The sequence below is a fragment of the Hyperoodon ampullatus genome (assembly GCF_949752795.1).
Source record: "Hyperoodon ampullatus genome assembly, chromosome: 10".
NCBI lineage: Eukaryota > Metazoa > Chordata > Mammalia > Artiodactyla > Ziphiidae > Hyperoodon > Hyperoodon ampullatus.
This window is the reverse complement of record NC_136923.1, coordinates 71,006,925-71,028,884: the sequence shown is the minus strand read 5'-3', so window position 1 is coordinate 71,028,884 and position 21,960 is coordinate 71,006,925. Positions and strand designations below refer to the sequence as shown.

At 57.3% G+C, this 21,960-nt stretch overlaps 2 protein-coding genes across 2 annotated transcripts; both read left to right on the top strand.

Moving 5' to 3' along the window:
* Positions 1-632: 632 nt before the first annotated feature.
* On the top strand, positions 633-7,059 carry KCNK16 (potassium two pore domain channel subfamily K member 16; the record flags this gene model as incomplete). The annotated part of the gene is made up of 5 exons (XM_079712566.1): positions 633-845; positions 4,255-4,369; positions 5,395-5,561; positions 6,365-6,530; positions 6,842-7,059. 5 exons carry the CDS (start codon positions 633-635, stop codon positions 7,057-7,059), a joined length of 879 nt encoding a protein of 292 aa, XP_079568692.1.
* Positions 7,060-8,917: 1,858 nt separating this feature from the next.
* KCNK17 (potassium two pore domain channel subfamily K member 17) lies at positions 8,918-21,278 on the top strand (the record flags this gene model as incomplete). Its single annotated transcript, XM_079712884.1, has 5 exons — positions 8,918-9,190; positions 12,364-12,478; positions 15,281-15,441; positions 15,910-16,084; positions 20,971-21,278. 5 exons carry the CDS (start codon positions 8,918-8,920, stop codon positions 21,276-21,278), a joined length of 1,032 nt encoding a protein of 343 aa, XP_079569010.1.
* Between the last annotated feature and the right edge of the window lie 682 nt (positions 21,279-21,960).

Below are 21,960 nucleotides of genomic sequence, written 5' to 3'. Positions count from 1 at the left end.
TAAAGCAAGTGCATCCAGTTGATTAGGATCACCAACCCTCAGACTGTTCCTGATCCAGACTGTCACTTGTATGTTTGCTTTGCCCCAATTTGTTACCCAGTTCCCTCATCCCCAGGTTCCCCCAGTAGGCGGGTCTATCCTTCTAGCTCCACTTAATAGCCAAGGCAACTGAGTACAAGGTTTATTCACACTCATTCTGATTTCTTCCCAGCACCTAAGCTTGGGGGCTTGAAGCTATCATGGGTAAGAAGCTGGGGGCTGCCAAGGGGCCCTGGGCAGAGTGAAGGGGGGCATCTGATTTGGCCCCAAAGCGCCCATTCAACTTGGAGGCAGAAGGTGAGACACGATGGCCTCAGGAGGACCATTAGGTCTCTGAAGGGGTCCCTGCCCCTGACTTGCTGCTCTCCATGGAAAAAAAAAAAAAAGGCTGGGCGGGGGGTGGCAGGACTGTTTGCACTCATGGTACTTAGTGCAGCCAAGCTGAGCTGCACTGTTCAAACAGACTCCCCAGCCTCTGGACACCTGTGCCGAGGCGGGCGAGGCAGGCAGGAGGCTGGGCACAGGTCCCCGGGCGCTTCCCACCTCTGAACCCACAGCCAGCCCCACGGCCCTGGCAGAGTCCTGGGCACGCCATGCCCCGCACCAGGCTCTGCAGCTGCTGGGGCGGCCAGGTGCTGCCCCTGCTGCTGGCCTATGTCTGCTACCTGCTGCTCGGCGCCACCATCTTCCAGCTGCTGGAGAAACAGGCGGAGGCTCAGTCCAGGGACCAGTTTCAGTTCGAGAAGCTGCGCTTCTTGGAGAACTACACCTGCCTGGACCAGCAGGCCGTGGAGCAGTTTGTGCAGGTGAAGGGAAGATGCTGGTGTGGGCTGGTGGGCAGAAGAGGGGTCTCGTTGCAGGTCCAGAGCCATCACTTATGGCTGAGGCCCTGTTTGGAAGCAGAGTGTGGTGGGAACAGAGAGCCAGATGAGACCTAGTGCCGGATTCTGGCCCTAGATCTACAACCGGATTGCTGTGTGACATTGGGCAAGTCACTTAACCTCTCTGGTCCTCTTCTAGGAGAGAAGAATAATCTTATATGCTGCAGACATTTGGCAGCTGATTAAAAGCGCTTTCTAAGCTGCCACTTGCTGCATAAATGTGAACTGTGTGTCAGTGCTATCAACGCTGCACACATTTCTGCCCCGCACACCCTATAGCTTCCCCTTCCCCGACGCTGGGGCTGCTGCACCCTTTGCCCTCTCCCCCGCTCACACCCCTGTGCTGACCACACTTGAGCTGGAGACACAGATAAAGGTCAGGAGCAGCTGCCACGTCTGCCGTGGAGCCAGGTTTGATGAGCAGCAACTGGGGTGACTGAGCTACGGCGCCCCCCGGGCCTCTCTCTGGTGGCAGAGTGGGTCACCCCTGCTCGGGCCCCTCTGTACAAACTCTGGGGCCCCAGCACCCTCTCTCCCAGAAACCAGGCAAAACCAGGGTGTTGTGAGGGGAAGGTGAATGCACTGGAGACCAGGGGGTTGAGTGCTCCCACCCACCGCAAAGGAACTAGCCAGCTGCGGAATCATCACAATAGCTGGCGTGTATTGAGTATTTACGGCATGCCCAAAACAGCAGGGAGCAGGGTCATCACGTTGGGGTCAGACCAGTCCTGATCCATCATGGGCGGCCCAGTGTTTTACATGTGTTTCCTCATAATTACAGCACCTATCTCTACCACTGTCTCCAGTTTGTAGGTGGGAACTGGGGAACAGAGAGGTCGAGTACGTTGGCCAAAGCTACACAGTTAGTGGTAAAGGCAGAATTCGCACCCAAGCTTGGCTGCTCTTCAACACAAAAATTAGCATAGTGCAGGGGGCAGGATACCGCCTAGAGCAGCAGTTCTCAAAGTGTGGTCCCTGGACCAGCAGCATCAGGACCATCTGGGAACTGGTTACAAATGCCACCACCGATCACTCCCCACCGCAGACCTACTGAATCAGGAACTCAGGAGTGGGGGCAACAGGCTGTGTGTTAACAAGCCCTTCAGGTCACACTGATGCCCCCTGAAGATGGAGAACAGCTGGCCTAGGAGATGAGAGGTGGGCTGGCCTAGGAGAAGAGAGAATGCTCCGGAGCTGTGAGAGGCCTGTCCAGGCCCTTTCTCCCAGGAAATGAGGCTTCCGGCCTCTGGCTTCACTTCCTTGCTCTCCAGCAGCACAAGGCTGGGACCACAGCACCCCTATCGGGGCTGGGAAGGATTCAGGAGCCTCCCAAGACCCAGGGGTAAAAGGCAGAGGCCCTGGAGGCCCCGGAGGCCCTGGACCCACCTCCACACTCAGCCCCAGGTTAGAGGTGAAACCCAGGAGCCAGAGAGCGGCGGAAGGATTCATAGCTGGGGCCTAATTAGAGACACAGGCTGGACTGCAGCCCCGAGGGAGGTGCCACTGATTAACAACCCCCAGGCCTCCCCAGAGGCCCTCAGCCCCCTTGGGAGGGACCCTCACTTGCGAGGGTATGTCTAGCTGAGAGGCAGAAGAATGCTAGGATAAGATTCCCAGAGGGGAATTCCCTGTCAGTCCAGTGGTTAGGACATGCGCTTCCACTTCAGCGAGCATGGGTTCCATCCTGGACCAGGGAACCAGGGAACTAAGATCTCGCAAGCCGCGCGGCGTGGACAAAAAAAGGAAAAAAAAGAAAGATTCCCAAAGAACACAGATTACAGTTGCCCCTCGGTATCTGCGCGGGATTGCTTCCTGGAGCCCTGTGGATGATCAAGTACCTGACAGCCAGCCCGCTGTATCCACAGATGTGAACCTCACAGGTGTGGACCCCATGGATATGGAGGGCCAGCTGTACTGTTCAGATGACAAGAAGGAAAAAAGCTATTAACAGTAGTAAAAACAGTATTGAAGCCCGACACCATGAGGAAACAAGGCCTTGCCCAAGGTCCCGGGGCTCGCGTCTGCCTTTCTCACCATGCGCAGATTCTTAGAGAAGAATGGATGGTCCACATTGGGCGCCCCACACCCAGTGCCCTCGCCGACATCACAGCCCCTCCTGGGCAGAATGGAGACCCTCAGGCTGGAGTACGGGACAGCTGGGTCTAGGGCAAGTGCTGCTCCCACGTGCAAGGGTCTCTGGGGAACGGGTGTGTTCTGGAATGTTCAGTCCTGGCCTCTCTGGGTGTGTGGGAAAGAGAGGGAGGCCGATGTTCACATGGGAAGAGGCCAGTTCTGCCAAAGTGAGGAGAAGCAGACAGCCTGTGTCAGGACATCCAGACTGGCCTGGCCCTCAGGGGCCATCCCACCCCAGCAGAGTTCACTCACCCAGCCAGTGGGGAAACGGTTCCCACAGGAACTAGAGGCTGGAGCTTTCCCTCCCCCACTGCCTCCTTCCTGCCTTTAGGGCTCTACCAGGTGGTGAGGCTGCACTGCTGCCCTGGGACAATTCACAGTGACAGGGGAGGAGGATGGGGAACAGATGGGCGAGGGAGTCCAGCCCACCTCCAAGAGGGCTGGGCCCGGGGACAGAGGGGCTTAGGCTTGAGCCTGTGGGGTTCTGGTTCTGTAAACAGCAGCATGCACACACATGCAACATACAGCACCCATGCACACGCCACATGTATACAACACACCATACACATACACCACCAACACACACACACACACACACACACACACACATACACACACACAGAGGACCTTTGCCCTGGCCTCTGATGGAATTTCTCAGGCAGGCCTGGGCTGGGACTCACTAGGGGGCAGCAAAGAGCAAGGCTGACAGCTCACCTGGAAGCTCAGAGAGCGCCGGGTACTCTGTCCGGAATCATCAGCCCCATGGGAAGGCAGCCCCATGGCTTTCCCGTGGTCCCGAACCTCAAGTTCCCAAGTAAGCCCTTCCAGGAACATCCAACTTGAAATTTTCCCATTGTTCTGACCACCCATGGAGTCTCACCCTCTTGGCTGTAGGTGGCATCTCCCACCTGCACCCCACTCTGTAAGCACCCTCTGCCTCCTTAGGCCCCTTCCCCTCCACCAGCCACACTGATAGCCCATCTCACTCAGCCCTGGCCAGTGGAGCAGGCAGTGAATTTGGACTTCAGTGACCTTGGGCAAGTCAGCCACTCTGAGCCTTAGTTTCCTCTTCCATGAAATGGGAATGTGAGTAAGAACATCACCAGGTGAGACAACACGGAAGCACCCTGCAGAGAGCTTGGCCACCAGCCGGTGCTGTCAGCTCCCCTCATCCTCCCACCCCATGCCACCCCCCCAACAGGTCATCATGGAAGCCTGGGTGAAGGGCGTGAACCCCAAAGGCAACTCCACCAACCCCAGCAACTGGGACTTCGGCAGCAGTTTCTTCTTCGCAGGCACGGTCGTCACCACCATAGGTAAAGGGTCAGGGTGGAGAAGGGCACCCCCAATGCCCCTGCTGAAGTTTGGGTTCCCCAAAAGCAGGTGCTGAGACTAGGATGTGGTTTATCTAGGAGACGATTCCGGGAAGCAGGACAAGTGGGAAATTGAGACAGGAAAAGGCAACGAAATGTGTAATAATGAGCAGGGGACTGGTTAGGGCGACTGGGTTCACCAGTGCTGGAGACCCTCTGAGAAGCTAAGGAGAGCCCTGCCAGGGGAGAGGAAGCAGGCGTATTTATCTACCAACTCCTGCCCCTGCTGGTTGAGGGCTGATCCCGGATGTATTAATTTTCCGGTATTTTGGACCTGCCCAAAGGTCTCTCAGGTAGAGAGAAACAGGGACTTGGCATAGGGAGTCCTCTGCGTGTACTGTCCACCCAGCTGCAGGTGCTATCCCGGTGTTCCAAGGGGACAGGGCATGGTCAAGCATCTGCTCTATCCCCTCAGCCAGAAAAACCACACCACCTCCCACAAGGAAACCCCAGACCCCACTAACCCTGGTCTCCATATCCATTCAATTAAGTCCAGTTCCACACACCTTCCTTGAACTCAGGTGACATTCAAAGCAGATAGAGTGGAGGTAGGAGAGTATAAACTTCGATCAGACCCAAGCTTGGCTCTCAAGGATCTTCTGAACAACTAAAGAAGGATAAGATAAGCACACCAAAAACAAGAGCACAGGGCAAAGTAGAATATTAGATAAGAATGACACAAAGCACTGTGGGAGATCACACCTAGTAGGGAGGAAGAGAGTGGCAGTCAGGAGGGCTTCCTGGAGGCAGTGTCTTTGGAGATGGGCCTTCAAAGACAAGCAGGATTCTTACAAATAGAGATCATTCTAGAAGAGGTTGAGAAGTGGTGTTCACGGGAACAGAGGGGTTTCCCCTCACCACGCCCCGACCCCCAGTGGTGGTGGGAAACCAACCTCTGCCAGAGTCTGTCAGGGAGGCAGTTCTGAACTCTTCCTTCCCCATATTTGCACACCCTCCTCCCCCTGCAGGGTACGGGAACCTGGCGCCCAGCACAGAGGCAGGCCAGGTCTTCTGTGTCTTCTACGCTCTGGTGGGCATCCCACTTAACGTGGTCTTCCTCAACCACCTGGGCACAGGGCTGCATGCCCACCTGACCACACTGGAGAGGTGGGAGGACCAGCCCAGGCGCTCCCAGGTAGGGCCCCTCCCTCCCCACAGCCCCGCTGGGACAGAGTCTGTTGCAGGTGGAGTCCTCCAGAAGCTGACACTGAGACAAGAGTTTGGCTAGCGTGGTATTAGGGGTCAACACCTATGGAAGAAAAGCACTGGGCAGAAGGAGAAATTAAATTGTGTTGCAGGCTGGACAAAGCCTTGGTCCACCCCTTGAGGAGCTCGGTGCCGGCCGCCCCAGCTGTCCCGCAGTGGGCGCTGACGTGGCCAGGACTCTGCCCTGGCCTCAGTCAGGCACTGGGCCAGACTGAAATACACCCTGAGGGAGCTTCCGGCTGGAGGCCACCTGCCAGTGGCTTGGCAAGGTCTTCTTTGAAGGGGGATCTATCTAGGCAGCACAGAACTCCAAAATCAAACTCCACGCCACCCTGAACACCACCAGTGCCCACCTGTCATCTGGCCCCTTGCAAAGCTAAGCACGCTAAGAAAGCAGGGGTGCAGAGGAATCTGGGACAGTTCAATGACCATCCTCCGTCCCAGATCTGAGTCCCCTGGGGGCCTGTACATGTGGACCCCACACCTGAAGGAGTCTCCAACTTGACCCACCGACACAATCCCTCTGACCGAATCTTTCCCTGGCCTGGGCAAGATAACACACACAGAGATACAACCCCCATCCCAGAGGTCTGCAGGGCAGGACAGGGCAGGGACCTGGCTATGGCCCAGCCCACTTCCTAATTTGCCCCAGAACCCACCCCACCCCACCCCCTGCAATTTACAATCCTGGGTCTTCCAAGTGGACTCAGAGACAGACTCCTCCCCTTCCAGCTACTGCAGACCCTGGGCCTGGCCTTGTTCCTGGCCCTGGGGACACTGCTCGTTCTCATCTTCCCGCCCATGGTCTTCAGCCACGTGGAGGGCTGGAGCTTCAGCGAGGGCTTCTACTTCGCCTTCATCACCCTCAGCACCATCGGCTTCGGGGACTATGTCGTCGGTGAGAAACAGGCAGTCACAGATCTCGGGGTGGGGGCCACTGGGGTTCAGGGGATGGGGAGATGTCCGCAGGGGGTAACTACTGAGGACCAGAGATCCCCTGGTTATTCGGGGAGACAAATACTTTGTGAGGCTGCTGTGAATTCTCACAACATCCTCAGAAATTGCTGGTCTAGGACCCATCACCCTTTCCCCCAGGGACCTCCACTGCTGATCCTTGTTATTGGGAGGCTGGTGGGAGCCCTTATGGAACTTGGGGGATGGCTGTGCCCTCAGACCTCTGGCATTTATCATGTCCCCCTTCCCTGCCAGGCACGGACCCCAGCAAGCATTACATCTCTGTGTACCGGAGCCTGGCAGCCATCTGGATCCTCCTGGGCCTGGCATGGCTGGCACTGGTCCTCCCACTGGGCCCCCTGCTTCTGCACAGGTGCTCCCAGCTCTGGCTGCTCAGCAGAGGCCTCAAGGAAAGGGGAGCCCCCGAGACTAATGGGCTCCCTAGACCTCAGAAGATTCCCATCTCTGCATGAGGCCCCCCAGTGGCCACAGAAGCCCCTCCCAGCATCCCCAGTCACCCCATATGCCCCCTGGATTTCCTGCCACACCTCCTCCTCTGCCAACCCACTCACTTCCCAGCCAGAGCTGGTCTCGGGGGCTCTCCGGACAGAGGAAGGAGACAGGAGCGTCCAAGAAAGTAACAGAAAGGAGAAGTAGAGACAGGATGGGAGACAGATGTGTGCGGTGCAAGATGTGCGCAGTTGTCCCAGAGCCCCTCCCTCAAAAGTGACCCGAAAAAGTTGAATTTAGACATGGATCATTGTGGCCAAATCTCCATCACCCTCCCTGCGTCCTCCTCCCAGGAGACCCCATTCAGGACAGCAAACACAGGGCGACTTTATTTGTGCCTCATTTGATACGTGCACAGTGTGCTGTCAGGCTCCCACTGTGTGTCAGGCACTGGGCCAGGCTCTGGGGCAACAACAGTGAATGTTCCTGCCCTCCAGATGGAAGGACTAGACAAGCAGAGAGGCAACCCTGACCCAGTGGCCAAAACCCCATGATGAGGGGCAGACCTGGGTATGACGAGCGCCCATGGGACCAGCTGGCAGGGAGGGTCGAGGATGGGAGAGGGCCAGGCAGGGACTTTGGAGCCGTCTTCATGCAAACAGGATGCCTGCCCTCAGGAAGCTGCCAGCCGGAGGGGCAGGCAAGCTGCCTCTCAGCCTGCCAGTTCCCCTTGCCTGCAGGTCTAGAGTTGTCCATGAACAGGGCTTGGGCACGCTTGGGTGTCCCGCCCACTTTCCTGGGCAAGGCCTCCTTTGAACCCCTCAGGGCACACCTTGACCTCATCACCCCTTCTGGGCTCTTAAGAGCCTTTCCAAACACTCCCTGGGAAAACACCAGCCAGCTGATCCCAGGAGATTTCCAGGAAATGACCTGCGTGGAGGCCCAGCATCCCTTGGGAATACGCTGTGCAGCCTGGCCTCGCTCCTGCCAGACTGTGACATCTCTGGTCAGAAGGAAAGGAGAGATTTACACCAGTCCATCTCAAGGCCCAGCTTCACCAAGGACTGCAAACCTCTCTCAGCAAGACAGACCCTTAAGTGGCTGGGGACCTCTGGACAGGACTGAGGCAAGGCTGTGAAGCAGAGGAGGCTCCGATGGGACACCTAGGGAAGGACCTACAGCAGCAAGAGACCCAGGCTACACACAGGACTTCCTAAGACAGAGGAGAGGCCTGAGAAACTGAGAACCCCCAGGACTCTTTACATACAACCCCCTGGACCCTTCCTCCAACCTGGGTGGAGAAGGGAGTGAGGGAGCCTCTTCAGAAGCAGGGAATGGACAAGTCCACTGGTCAAGGCCCCTCTTGCCTCCCAAGTTCATGGGCAAGTGGTGATTGGCTGGAGCCCCTCATCTTCGGGCACATAAAGGAAAGGATGGTGATGGGAGAGACCCAGGGAGGACCCGACAGGCAGCAAGTCTGTGGCAATAGTCCCAGGGCCCCAGGACAATAAACTTCGCTTGCACTTTCTCTTCACCCTGCGTGCGGTCTGCAAGAGTCCCTCCCACCGTTTGCTACAGGACGCTGGGAGGCTCTGGGCCCCTTCTCTCCCAGTGCCTGCGGTCACCCAGCAGCCCTCCCCTTCTCCCAGAGCTAGGCCTGCCTGGGGGTGGGCACTCCACACACATTCGAGGCGGGGCCAGATGCCCACAGCTGGGCCCCGTTTTGTCCCTGGGATTGGATCCCGGTGGGGGTGGGGCAGGGCTGTCCCATTCCCCAGCACGCCTCCTCTGCTGAGGAAACTGGGCACAGGCAGGCGTTGGCTAGAGAAGGGACCAGCCCAGTTCCTTCCTAGCCCTTCCTTTCCGCCTCAGTCCTGGTCCATGGCTCCCGGCTCCGGCCTCCCTGCCTCTCCCGCTGAGTGCAGGCGGAGAGCACGGGAGGCGCCCGAGGGCAGGGTCTGGGGCTGCGCGATGCCGGGCACAGTGCTCCTGCTGCTTGCCTACCTGACTTACCTGGCACTGGGCAGCGGCGTGTTCTGGCTGCTGGAGAGCCCCACGGCGCACGATTCCAGCAAGAGATTCCAGCAAGACAAGTGGGCACTGCTGCGGAACTTCACCTGTCTGGATGACCCGGCGCTGGACTCGCTGATCCGGGTCAGGGGCGAGCGGGGCGGCCCGGGCGCGTGGTGGGGCGTACGGGGGTGGCTGGCGCAGCGGAGCGCGGGGTGCACAGGCATGCGGCGAGAGGGCACGCACCGGCTCCGGTCAGGGCAAAGCCGGGAGCACTTCTCCAAAAGAAAGTGGAGGGCACAGACGCGGGGACGACCGGAGGCGCGCGTTGCCGAGTAGGGACCCCAGAACTGGGCTGGACCCCGATGGAAAGAGCCCAGCTCCGGCGAGAGCAACGCTCAGCGCGGCGCCCTGAGTCCCCGGTTCGGGGCGAGAGGGCGTGACCCTCCCTGTCCAGAGAGTTGTGTGGCGCACACACCCGAATCTGAGGACGAGGACGAGAAGGGGCGCGCTAACGGGGTCCAGAGCTGGCGGGCGGGGCCGACCGGGTACGGGCGGCGTAGGGACAGAGCGCGCTGGCCGGCTTGCGAGGTGGCAGGAGGGGTCGACCTGGGACCGCGCGGCGCTGTGTCGACGTCGGACCGCGGGCCAAGGGCGAAAGGGCACCCTTGGCCCCTTCCACCGGAGACCCAGGTGCAAAGCTGAGAACTGGGGGCGAGGACGGCAGAGAGCGCTGGGCGTTGTCTAAGGATGAGCAAGCCCGACAGCACCACCGTTGGACTCTGGAAGGAAAGGGGTGCAGGGCGCGCTTGTTTCCCACCCACACCCCCGCACCGTGGCTAAGTGGAATGGGGCCAAGGTGCATGTGCCAGGGTCCGGGGACTCGAAATGCGCAGACCCGGGTCCGAGAGAAAGAGCACAGCAGACACAGGGGCGTTCCGCGGCTGAACCCGGTTTTCTCCGAGTCTTAGGGCTGGGGGTTGGGGGGCGGTGGATGCGCCACCCCAACCGCGGAGGCCCGGAGGGGCTGGAGGGGGCTGCGGGTGGGAGGATGCAGAGGTCACAGAGGACAGAGACTGCTGAGGGGGGCGGGGAGACCCATCGGGGCCCGGGGAGGAGGGCAGGCAGGAGAGGGTTCTTCCGGGCAGGGCCTCACAGATGGACAGAGGTCTCCTTCAACTCTGGGCAGGCGACGAGGGACCCGGCGCTGCTTGGATTTGGCGGAAGCATCAACGTCCCGGACCGTGGCTTGGTCAGCGGGTGCAGACAGCTGCGCCCCTAGCCCGACGTCCCCACCCTGCAGTCCCGGTGCCTCCTCTGGCGAGGAGGGCAAGGCCTGTGTGCCAGAGTCACCAACCCAAAGCTAGTCCCCAGAAGGTAGCAGGGAAGTGTGTCGGGTGGGAAGGGACCGGGGCACTGGATTGGAGGTAGAGTCCTGAGCCCTGGGACTGGGCCGCTGTGGCCGGGCCTGGAGCTGGACAGGGAAAGGACTATCTCTGTTAAGAATCTGATGTGACACCTCCACCCCCTACATCTCAACTTCTACAAATACAGCCCGACTGCCTAGTCCTGGGGGCTGTGTGACACGCCCCTTGAAAAGGTGGTGAACTTCAATTACCAGCAGCCTGGGCCCAAGGAACGTGACAATGATGGCAACGGGAATGACAGTAAATGCTTCTGTGTGGCACTTACTGTGTGTCAGGCACTGTTCCTACTGTATTAACTCGGTTCATCCCCACCTACCTCACAGGTAGGTGCCATTATTATCATCCCCATTTTACAGATGGAGAAACTGAGGCTCAGAGAGGTTAAATACAAATGCACAGGTTCATAGCCAGGGCACTGGGGTTGTCAAGCGTGAGTACTGCCTCAGTACAGATCTGTGTAGGTGGGCGTTTCCCAAGGATCCCTGGGGGGCTCTCACCTCTTCCTCTCCACGCCCTCCTGCTCCACCCCCACCTCACCTCTTTCCTCAACCCCCTGTGGATTCAACCATCCCCAAGAATAGGGATGTGGTATCTCCAACCCAGATCTACCCCCTGAGTGCAGACACGTAAGTGCAACTTCCTGCGGCCCTCAAATTCCCACAGGGTCAAGAGCAAGCAGTTCTCCTCCTCCCAGCCCTGTTCCTCCACCTGTTCTAAATCTCTGTCCTTGGCCTCACCTCCACACACCTTCACAGAGTTCTTAGATGCTTCTCTCACTACCCACACCAAAGAAGGCCAGAGCCCTGGGCTTCTGAATATCTTCTCTCTGTGCCTCCTGGACCACTCTGTGCCAGGATGCAGCCCAGGCCCTCTCCATCACTCACCCCTGCAGGACTCTCTCCCCTTCCCATCTGCCAGCATCTTCTATGCTGCCAGTTGCCACAGAGCACACATGCCTGAGCTTGCCTCCCCTTTGCTCAGTGACCGTGGGAGAGGCCTGCCACTCCATCCCTGGCATGGCAGAGCCAAGCATGGCCTGGCTGCCAGCTACCTGTCAGTCTCCCTATTCTACATCCCAGACCCAGTTCTCCCTCCCAGCCTTTGCTCCTGCGGCCCCATTTACCTAAACATCCTTCCACCAGGAACAGTCCTATACGACCCTCAAGGAAGGCCCAACTAAAACACTACCCCCTCCATGAAGCCTTGTGCCCCTACCGCCATCAGAAGGCACACTTTCCCTATCTGTATTCCAACAGCATTATATTTGTAGTAATGACCATGATAGCAACTGCTAACCTTTCCCATGTTCCATGTTCCACACTGTTCTAAGTCTTTACACCTAATACCTCATTTAACCCTCAACGACTCGATGAAGTGGGTGCGATTAGTACTCCCATTTTACAGAGAAGGGGACTGAGGAACAGAGAAGTTGGCTATCTTACCCGGGATCATGCAGCTGCGCTGCCTGTGTGCCTAAAGCTGCATGGACTGCACTATATCAAAGTTAGTTAAGTTTTTGGCTCTGTCCTGCTGAAGACTGAGGTCATGTCTCCTTTATCTTCAGCTCCCCTAATACACCACATGCTGGGACAGACCAGGGCTTGTTGCAAGAACAGGAGTGAGCAGGGGAGAGAACAAATGGGCTTCCTCCAGCCAGTGAGATATCCTGGGCTGACCTGGGTTCTGGGGTGAAGAGAGGGGAAGGAGCTGTCCCCATGGTCCCTGCCCCTGGGGAGCCCCTGGTTGGAGGGAAAGAGCCTCCTAGCACTGGACAGGCTGGGATCATTGTCACGAGTGTGTGTGTGTGTGTGTGTGTGTGTGTGTGTGTGTGTGGGTGCAGGGGCCCCATCGCCCCACAGAGCCTGGTGGTCACTACATCCTCTCCCCCAGGGCGTCATCCGAGCCTACCAAAATGGGGACATCGTCCTTGACAACACCACCAGCATGGGGCGCTGGGAGTTTGTGGGCTCCTTCTTTTTCTCCGTGTCCACCATCACCACCATCGGTAAGAGCAGGATGGGGCCAGGGAGGGGGTGCTGGGGAGGGCGGCCTCCCCTGAGGGACAGGGCACCAGTTACTTTCGGAGGGGTTACTAGGGCCTCCTGGCTCTGAGCGTAAACAGATGCAGCAGCGTGGGCACCGCCAGGGAGCAGAACCTTGGGCTCACTGAAGATGTGCTGAATCGGCTTCTGCATTGCACCCAGGTCCCCAGGAGGTTTGTGAAATGCTGCTCTGGGGACTTCTGCCTCACACAGCCTTTCAGGGCCCCCCGGGTAACAATAAAGACGCTGCTGAGCACTGTAAGTGTCCTGGTCTGCTCAGCCAAGCCCACCCAGCACTCAGCCTGGGATAGGGAGTGGTGAAGGCAGAGGGGAGGTAATGGAAAGTTGGGGAGGAAGGAGGAGCAGAAATCCAAAAAGAGCCTTTTGACCCCTTGTTCGCAGCCTTGGGGAAGGTGGTCCTTCCCACCTCTCCACAGCTCACTGAGGCACCCCCTTATCCCATCACCATCCTCTCCAATGCCTTTCCTCCCTCACGCACCTGGACCCCTGGGCTAGATCTCCCTCCCCCATCTCTAGGCCTGTCCTCAGGAGAGCAGAGGTGGAACTTGTCCTGGGTGGGTGCCTGGGGACTGTTGTTTGGGGAAGAAGAGTGGCCTAGATCCCTCCGGCTCTGACACCCAGGAAATAACTCCAGAGGGGCTGCCCCATCACCCTGCCTGGGCACCCTGCCTGGGCGCCCGGCCCGAGCGCCTGCATGACACCAGACTCACCACCAGGTGGCGGGCGGACACCACTGGTGGCTACCACCTCCAGCCAGCTCCACTCCCCAGGAAACTCCCAGTCACTGTCCTCCCCAGAGTGGAGCCAGGCAGAGGCACCCAGAGGACTCTCCCTGTGGCTTTAAATAATACTTCTTGGAAGCAGATCTCAGGCTGCCCGGGGGCTTGGGCAGTCCTCCACCTTGAAGCAAGCATGCTTGGGAGGCCCCTCGACTCCATGGGCCCTGTGCCCCGGAAGGTTGGGGCAGGATGGTGTTTATTCACCCTTACACCCCCGGGTCTAGTACAAGGCCCGGCATGCAGTGGGTGCTCAACAAATGCTGACATAACAAATTCCAAATATACCCATTCCACCGCCATTTATTGAGCTCCAGAGCAGGAGGGGATGTTGATGCACAGTCACTGTGGGCCATGTCTCCCAGATGTGCAGGGGTCTCTCATCTCTGAACCCCACACCTCCTACACCCTCTGCCCTGGGCCCGTGACTTTGGCCCACCTAATTCAGAGTTTCGCAGCCTCTCTCTTCCCACCTCTACCATTCCCAATGTGGACTTTGTCCCTGTCTCTTCTCTCCACTCAGTGCTGCCCTAAAGCTGTCTGGGCCGGCTCTGAGGGGAAGGAGGGCCGGGGAAGGGGTCTCCACCTTACCCCACACACCTGGTCTGCGTACCAGGCCCTGTAAGGAGCACTTTTAATTTTTTTTTTTTTTTTTTTTTTTTGCGGGCCTCTCACTGTTGTGGCCTCTCCCGTCGCGGAGCACAGGCTCCGGATGCTCAGGCTCAGCGGCCATGGCTCACGGGCCCAGCCACTCCGCGGCATGTGGGATCCTCCCGGACCGGGGCACGAACCCGTGTCCCCTGCATCGGCAGGCGGACTCTCGACCACTGTGCCACCAGGGAAGCCCCAAGTAGCACTTTTATACTTGAGATCTCATTTTGTCCATACGGTCCAACCTCCAAGGATAAGGCTCCTTCTTCTCCTCACGGATGAGGAAGCTGAGGCAAAGAATTTGCACAACTTCCTCAAGATCATGTAGCTAGTAAGCCACAGGGTTGGAGTTCAAAACCCAGCTGGGGGCCATCCTTGCCCTTTCCAACAGCACCTACCCTTAGGGTGGGAATTCTAAACGGCAGGAAAAAAGAGCCATTCAGAGGTGGACAATAGGGAAGTTCATGATTCCGATTCCAACCACACACACACTCACACGGACACACACACACACACACACACGGAGAAAATGCAGAGAAAGGAGGGGGAGAGGGGAGATGGGAGACCGGTACATGTGGAACAATTCACAAGGGAAGGAAGGGGTCCTGAGAGGCGCAGCAGCGGGCTGCCTCCTTGGCACCCCTGTTACCCTGGGACCAGCACCCTGGGAGGGCTGTACTTTCCAAGCCCTAGAATGAAACAGGGTCTGACAGGCACACAGATACTTCTGGGCCAGCAGGATGGGCCTGAGCCCTGAAATCATTTATCATCTATAAAACCCATCACCAACTTGCTCATGTATTCACTCAGCTACCCATCCATTCATTCAACAAAAAGACTGAGTACCTAGTATGGTCCAGAGAGTTCTAGGTGCTGGAGATACAGTGATGAGCAAAGCTGGCAAGTCCCTGCTGCCCATGGGGGGCTGATATCCCATTGTGAGGGAATGCGTGAGAAACTAACAGATCTATCCTGAAGGAAGTGGCTGGAGGCTCTGCAGGCTCCCACACCCCTCTCCCGCATCCCTCTGCCCACCCAGAGAGGGAGGAAATGAAGTGAGGACAGACGGGGTTCTCACACTTCCCTGGTGTGTACTCATGCACACAGCACCCCCTAGAGATTCGGTTTTCCAATCTGTCAATCTGGGCATAATCTGCATTGGGAAGGGTGGCTGAGGCTGGACTGAAGGAGCACGTAGAGCGCCCTGCATGGGGAGGGAAGGCCATGATACATACCAGCTGCCATGTCCGTAGCGGGTTAGGAACGGGGGCCCCTGAAGATGGAAAGGCCTCCTGAAGTGTCCCCCTCTGGCCTCAGGCTATGGCAACCTGAGCCCCCGCACGATGGGCGCCCGCCTCTTCTGCATCTTCTTTGCTCTCGTGGGGATTCCACTCAACCTCGTGGTGCTCAACCGACTGGGGTACCTCATGCAGCAGGGGGTGCACAGCTGCACCCGCAAGCTGGGGGTCACCTGGAAGGTGAGGGGGTTGCAGGGACAGGGGCGAAGGACGGGTCACTTCTAGAATGGGGGGCTGTGGTGGGAATCGGGGCCATGGATGGCCAGGTTGTCACTACCCGGAGGGAGAGTCTCTGGTAGAAAATGATGCCCATGGTGGGTAAAAGGGTTCACTGATGGGAACAAGGGATCCTTCTGGGAATTGGGGTTACTGGTGGGAGTGTGGTGGGGTTGGGGTCACTGCCCAGAATGGGGGTCTTCAGTAATAAAGGGGCATCAGTGGGGAGACACAGTGGGACCTGGAGCTAGCCAAGGCCTTGTCCAGGAGCCTGGAGAACTCACACCAGGTGCAGAGGCCCCAAAGGCAGCCCCCTTCTTACGAGGGTAGCGCTCACCCTGCCGTCAGCTCGGTACCCCCCAGGCTGTCTGCCCCCGGCCCCTTGCCCTGAGCAGAGGCCTCATGGGGGCTGGGCGCTACATGCACCCTCAGGACCCGGCCAAGGCCCAGTGGCTGGTGGGCTCCAGCGCCCTCCTGTCCGGCCTCCTGCTTTTCCTGCTGCTGCCCCCGCTGCTTTTCTCCCACATGGAGGGCTGGAGCTACGTGGAGGGCTTCTACTTCTCCTTCATCACCCTCAGCACCGTGGGCTTCGGCGACTACGTGATTGGTGAGAACCCCCAGCGGGAGGCGGGAAGGACTCCCTCCACTCATCAGCCCATAGTCCGTGTCCCTGGGCACCTGCTGCATGCCAGGCCCTGTAAGGGTTTAGGGGCCCAAAGTCCAGAGGACACGGGCTTTGGCAGGTTCAATTTGCCTTTTGTGGTGTGATAGGGCTAAGGTCACCCAGCTAAAAAGTGACAACTGGAGTTTGAACCCTGTGCCTTAGGCTGTAAGCCACACTTCTGGCCATCCTGAAAAGCCTGAGAATTCCACAGGCTCACCTATTATTCTTAAAGCTCATCAGATTAAAGGGGGGCCCTGAGTTCTCTCCCCCATCCATCGTGGTCCCAGGGTCTCTCCTCCCCACTTCACCCCGCCCCACGAAATGCCCCTGGGTTCAGGGCCACGAAGCCCACATCACAGCCCAGGGGGTCTGGCAGGAGAGTCTGGGAGAATCAGAAAATCCCAGCCTCCCCTAACCCCCAAACAATTGGTCTCCAAACTTGGTCAGTAAGAAAGGGCTGTGTGGTCCAGAGGGTCCAAGGTGGGGTTTAATCGGTGGTCATCCCCCAGCGTGGGCAAGTCAAGGGCCCCCGGAAGCGACTTGTCCTTGCATAAAAAAGCTGTGGCAGTTGCCCAGCAGGTGGCAACAGAAGGACATTCTGCGGGGCGCAGGGGTGGCTGGACCCCCAGCTCAGCCCTGTACCCCTTCACTCCCCGCCCCTAAAAGGGTCACCAAATGAGCAGCGGCCACTGGCCGCAAGGGGCTCTGTGCCCTCCTTCAGAAACAATCAGGACCCAGCCTGGAATATTGAAATGAGGTCCTACCAAAATAGCAAACAGCTAGCGCATTAAGCAACCAAGAGTGATGATTGTCACCACGTTTTACTGAGGAGAAGGACGAAGCTCACAGGGGCCAAGGCGTTTGCCTGAGATTGCACAGCTAGTGGGGTATGACTTCTGATCTGACTCCAGAACTCTTAACCCTTTCCAGATGGCCTCACATATCCCCTCTCTGGGCCTCAGTGTTCCTGTCTATAAAATGAGGGGCTGGCCTAGGTGAGGGCTAAGACTCCTCAGTGCTTTCTGGCCTGTGTGCAAAGTCCCCTTCCCTAAACCTCTCCTTCCCCAGGAAGCAAAGTCCGGTGTCAGGGGTGTCATGCTGCCCCTTGCTGATATCCTCTGTCCTGGAAGGGAGGCTGCTGCTCTGGAAGAGAACCTTTGGGACAGTTTCCTCCAAGTGTGTCATGCTATCACTCCTACCCTCAGAGAGGAGAGATGTATCTGAGGAGAGCTGAGCCCACCGTCCCCAAGGGCCACATCTGCCCACCTCAGAGCTCGGAGGTTGAGGTTTGGATATGCCCTCTCCTCTCTGTTCCCACTGCCGTTTCCCTAGTCTAGGCAGGGCTGTTGCATATGGCTGGTTGTGCAGGTTGGGCACTGCACAACCCTAACGGGTTGCCGTTCACACAGAGCACGGTGAGGATGGCACCCGTGGACTGGTACAGCCTCTGTCCTTGTCCTCCCTTGGCTCTTATGACCTTTAAAATGACAAGTGCTCTCATGTCACCTGCCCAGCTCCTCTGAAAACCTTCAGTGCTTTCCTGCAACAGCTGGCCCCCTCCACTGACTGCCCCCCGCCTTACCGCAGGGCTCAAAGGATGAAACTCAGGATGTGTCCCCAGTGTTAGTCCTAAACCCACAAGTCCTTGTTCTCTGAGGGTGCCCAGTGCAAGGAGGGGGGGAGGAGAAGAGGGAAGGGGACCCCCAACTGCAGTCTCTTTGTGCCCACAGATCACTAGGGCTCCTAAAAGTTGGTCCTAGATGGGAATAGCTGACAGCAGGCTCCCCTAGAAGCTTGCCTGGAGGAACCTTTGTGGGGTTACTGAGGACACAACTCTGTGAGTATGTCCAGAGGCCCCACAGCCCCCTGAGGGAAGGCAGGGCAGGGTGAGGAGGGGGCGGGCCTCTCTAGACATGGGCAACCTGGAAATGTGAGGCAAGGCCTCTGCCACCACCGGGGCGGGGCAGGGGGAGGGGGCGGCAGAGACATCCACACAGCTGCAGGAGTGAGGAGGGCTGATCAGGGTCCCTGCCACCCCGTGAGCCACCCCGTGGGGACTGGCAGGGCAGGGAGGCTGGTGTATGAGGCGCAGGGCCCCCAGAGTCCCCCTCCACCAAAAACTCTGACTGAGAAGGCCTGGTATGAACCTACGAGGGCCCTTTAAGTCCAGAGGGACTGCCAGGCAGCCCACTCCCACTGAGTGGCAACAGGCAGAACTGTCCCCTTCACCACATCTCCAGAGATGTGCTACTCACACTTTTCCCTCTGCAGCCATCTCAGTGTCTCGTGACAAGTGACCACACGTACCCTCACTTGCCGTCTGTAGATCACACAGCCCTGGGTTGAGGCTGTTATGGCTGGGCTGGTCAGAAGAGTATTTCATGGTCGCCCACGTCCAGCGTAGAAGGGGAGAGCTCAATGTGGAGAGGGAGGCAGGGCCTGGTCACATAGAGGGCCTCACGGGCCGAGTCACGGATTTTGGACTCTGTCCTAAGACTAAAGGAAAGCACTTATGGTTTTCAGAGGAGCTGGGCAGGTGACATGATAACACTTGTCATTTTTAAAGGTCATAAGAGTCAAGGGGGGCCAAGGACAGAAGCTGGAACAGTCCATGGGTGCCATCCTCATCATGCTCTGTGTGAATGGCAACCATTTAGGGTTGTGCAGTGCCCAACCTGTACAACCAGCCCCCGACTGCCTCATCTACAGACCCAGAGAGGGGAAGGAAGTTGATTAAGGCAGGCAAGCCAAGGACAGGTCTAGGATAGACTCCCAAGCCAGGGATCCTCATACACATATGTTCTAGGATCTTCCATAGCTCAGAGGGGACAACCCACCCTCACTTCTTCCCCATGTCTCTCAGCCTTCCTTGTCCTCCAGGGATAGGATGAAACCCCTTTCTTGGATGGGAATGCTGAGGTCCACCACCTGGACTCTGGGCGTCCACTGTCCTGTGTCAGCAGCCACAGGGTGTGTTGTCTTCACAGTCGCTCCTCTTGACCCCAATGCCGTTGCCAGGACAGTCCCCAGGTCCCAGCCGCCTGCTCCTCCCTAGCTCACAGCCTCCGCTTCCCCCAATTGCATTTGCAATTCCATTGAGCGCCTTGCCAGCTGCCAGGTCTCCTGCCACTTATGATTTTGGCTAAAAAAAAATGAAATAAGAGGGGAGAAGAACACCTCCTCCCCTCCGTTGCCAGAAGCAAGTGGAGCTGACGGGCAGCCAGGGCAGAGAACTGGCTCACGGCTGATCTCATTTGGGACCGCCAGCGGAATGGTAGCCCTGTAACCCAATCAGCCTAATCCAATCCCAGCTCCTGCCAGGTGGTGATGTCAGGCCCAGGGCTGTGGGCTCATCCCCGAGCTGGGGCCCAGGAGAGGGGCTCGGGCTGGGGAAGACAGGGAAAAGAGGTTGTGTTGGGGCCAGCAGGACAGGATAGGGGGTGGACAGAGGGGTGGGTGGTACAGGGAGTTGAGACAGAAGACAATGTCAAGGAAATAAGAGGCCAGATCTCTGCCCTTTGAACAATCCTGATCTGATAAGATAGAGCCTCCAGCACAGAGGGAAGAACTAAGTGATGGCGTAGGCCCTTGATACAGCTTATCTAAGCCTCCATCCTTCCCCTCCCTCACTCATTCCTTATCCAGTCCTGACTGTGTTTGGGCACAGTGTGGGGATCCAAAGGCGAGGAAAGCAATCACCTGACTGTAGGTCTTACGTGCCAGGCACCACCCTGAGCACTTTATGATATGAACCCATATGATAGTCGCAACAGTCCTAGAAGGTGGACACTCTTGTTGTCTCCATTTTATAGATGAGGAAGCTGAGGCCCGGAGAGGGTAAGTAACATACAGACGGAGGGAGACAGGGGCCCAGTCTAGTCTCTGGAGAGTAAAGTCTGAGCTGAGATCTGAAGGGAGAGGAAATGAAGAGCGTTCTGAGCTGAGAGGACAGCAAGTGCAAAGGCCCAGGGGCAGGAAAGATGATAGATGGAGAAATGGGGGAAAGGCCAGAGTGACTAGAGCACAGCACTCAAGGGGGAGAGGCATGCAAAGTGAGGCTGGAGAAGCAGATGGAGGGCATTGGGATGAGAATGTAGGATGAGAATGTTCTTCCTAAAGCTCCTGGAAAGCTCCCTTCCTTCAGACATGAGAAAACCAAACACAAAAACAGGCCAACCACAGAGCAGGCATTAGAATCTCTTGGAGGGTCTGTCAAAACACAGATTGCGGGCCTCCCTGGTGGCGCAGTGGTTGAGAGTCCGCCTGCCGATGCAGGGGATACGGGTTCGTGCCCTGGTCTGGGGGGATCCCATGTGCCGCGGAGCGGCTGGGCCCGTGAGCCATGGCTGCTGAGCCTGCGCGTCCGGAGCCTGTGCTCCGCAACGGGAGAGGCCACAACAGTGAGAGGCCCGCGTACCACAAAAAAAAAAAAAAAAAAAAAAAAAAAAAAAACAACACAGATTGCTGGGCCCACCCCCAGAGTTTCTGATTCAGTAGGTCTGGAGTGGAATCCAGTCATTCACATTTTTCACAGACTCTCAGGGGATGCTGATGCTGCTGGTCCAGGGACCCCACTTTGGGGACCACTGGGACAGAGCACAGAGTCCTTCAGAAAGACAAAGAGGAATTTTAGCTTCCAAACCCTAGGAGTTAATCCAGGCAGGCTTCCTAGAATCCAAGGGAGGTGACCACAAGACCAGCAATCTCAACCCGGTCTGGACTTCCCACATTCTGCTCAGACACATCAAGCCATGTATGTCTGTTTCTGTTTTGGGAACATGGCCCTGACTTTCCCAGGCCTCCGTCCTCTGACCTTGCTTCTCCCCCAGGGATGAACCCCTCCCGGAATTACCCTCTGTGGTACAAGAACACAGTGTCTCTGTGGATCCTCTTTGGGATGGCATGGCTGGCCTTGATCATCAAACTGATCCTCTCCCTGCTGGAGGCTCCACGAGGAACGTATCCCTGCTACTGCCGCAGCTCTAAGGGGAGCTTCAAGCCCCAAAGCTGGAGGCAGGGCCTGGATGGGGAGGCAGAGCCCCACTCCCCACAGCCAGGCTGCTATCTGGAGGGACCTGTAATCATGAATCGCCCAGAACCCTCTGTTCAAGTCTCATGCTGTGAAAAGGACAGCTAGCTATATTCTATTTGTTCCACCTTCTTCTTCAGCAGCAAGATCCCTGATTTTAAGCTTGGCATAAGACCACCCGAACTAAAGTCTACATTTTTTGGTCCTCCCTTAAAGCTAAGTGCAGCTATATGATTAAATTTTGCCCAACAGGATACACAGAGAAGTATTCTGTGTGACTTATTGTGGATGTGACTTTCAGTGTGTGGGGGATGCTCCTCTTTACCATGTCCTTCTAGCTGGCTGCAATGCTGATACGGTGGCTGGAGCTCTGGCAGCCACGTTGCACCATGAGGTAGAGGCCATGTTTGAGATTGGTGACACAATAAGATAGAAAGAGCCTGGATTCCTGATGTTTGCAGAGCCACCATAACAAACCTGGACTGAATACCACCAGACTTATTTATGTAAGAGAGAAATAAATGTCGATCTTATTTAAAATGCTATTAATTGGGTTTTTCTGTCACTCATAACCAAATCTAACTCCAATTCCGGATGACACACGCACCAGAGACAAAGGCAGCTTCTGAGACTGAAGTATACATAAAGAGAAATCACTCCCTCCCCAGGTGAGTTTGCCCAGGACTGGTGGAGGGAATGGACTGAGGGCCGCACTGCAGGCCCCCACAACCCCAGAGACCTTCCAGGTAAACTCACTAAAGATTTGCTGATAACTCTCAAGGTTGATACA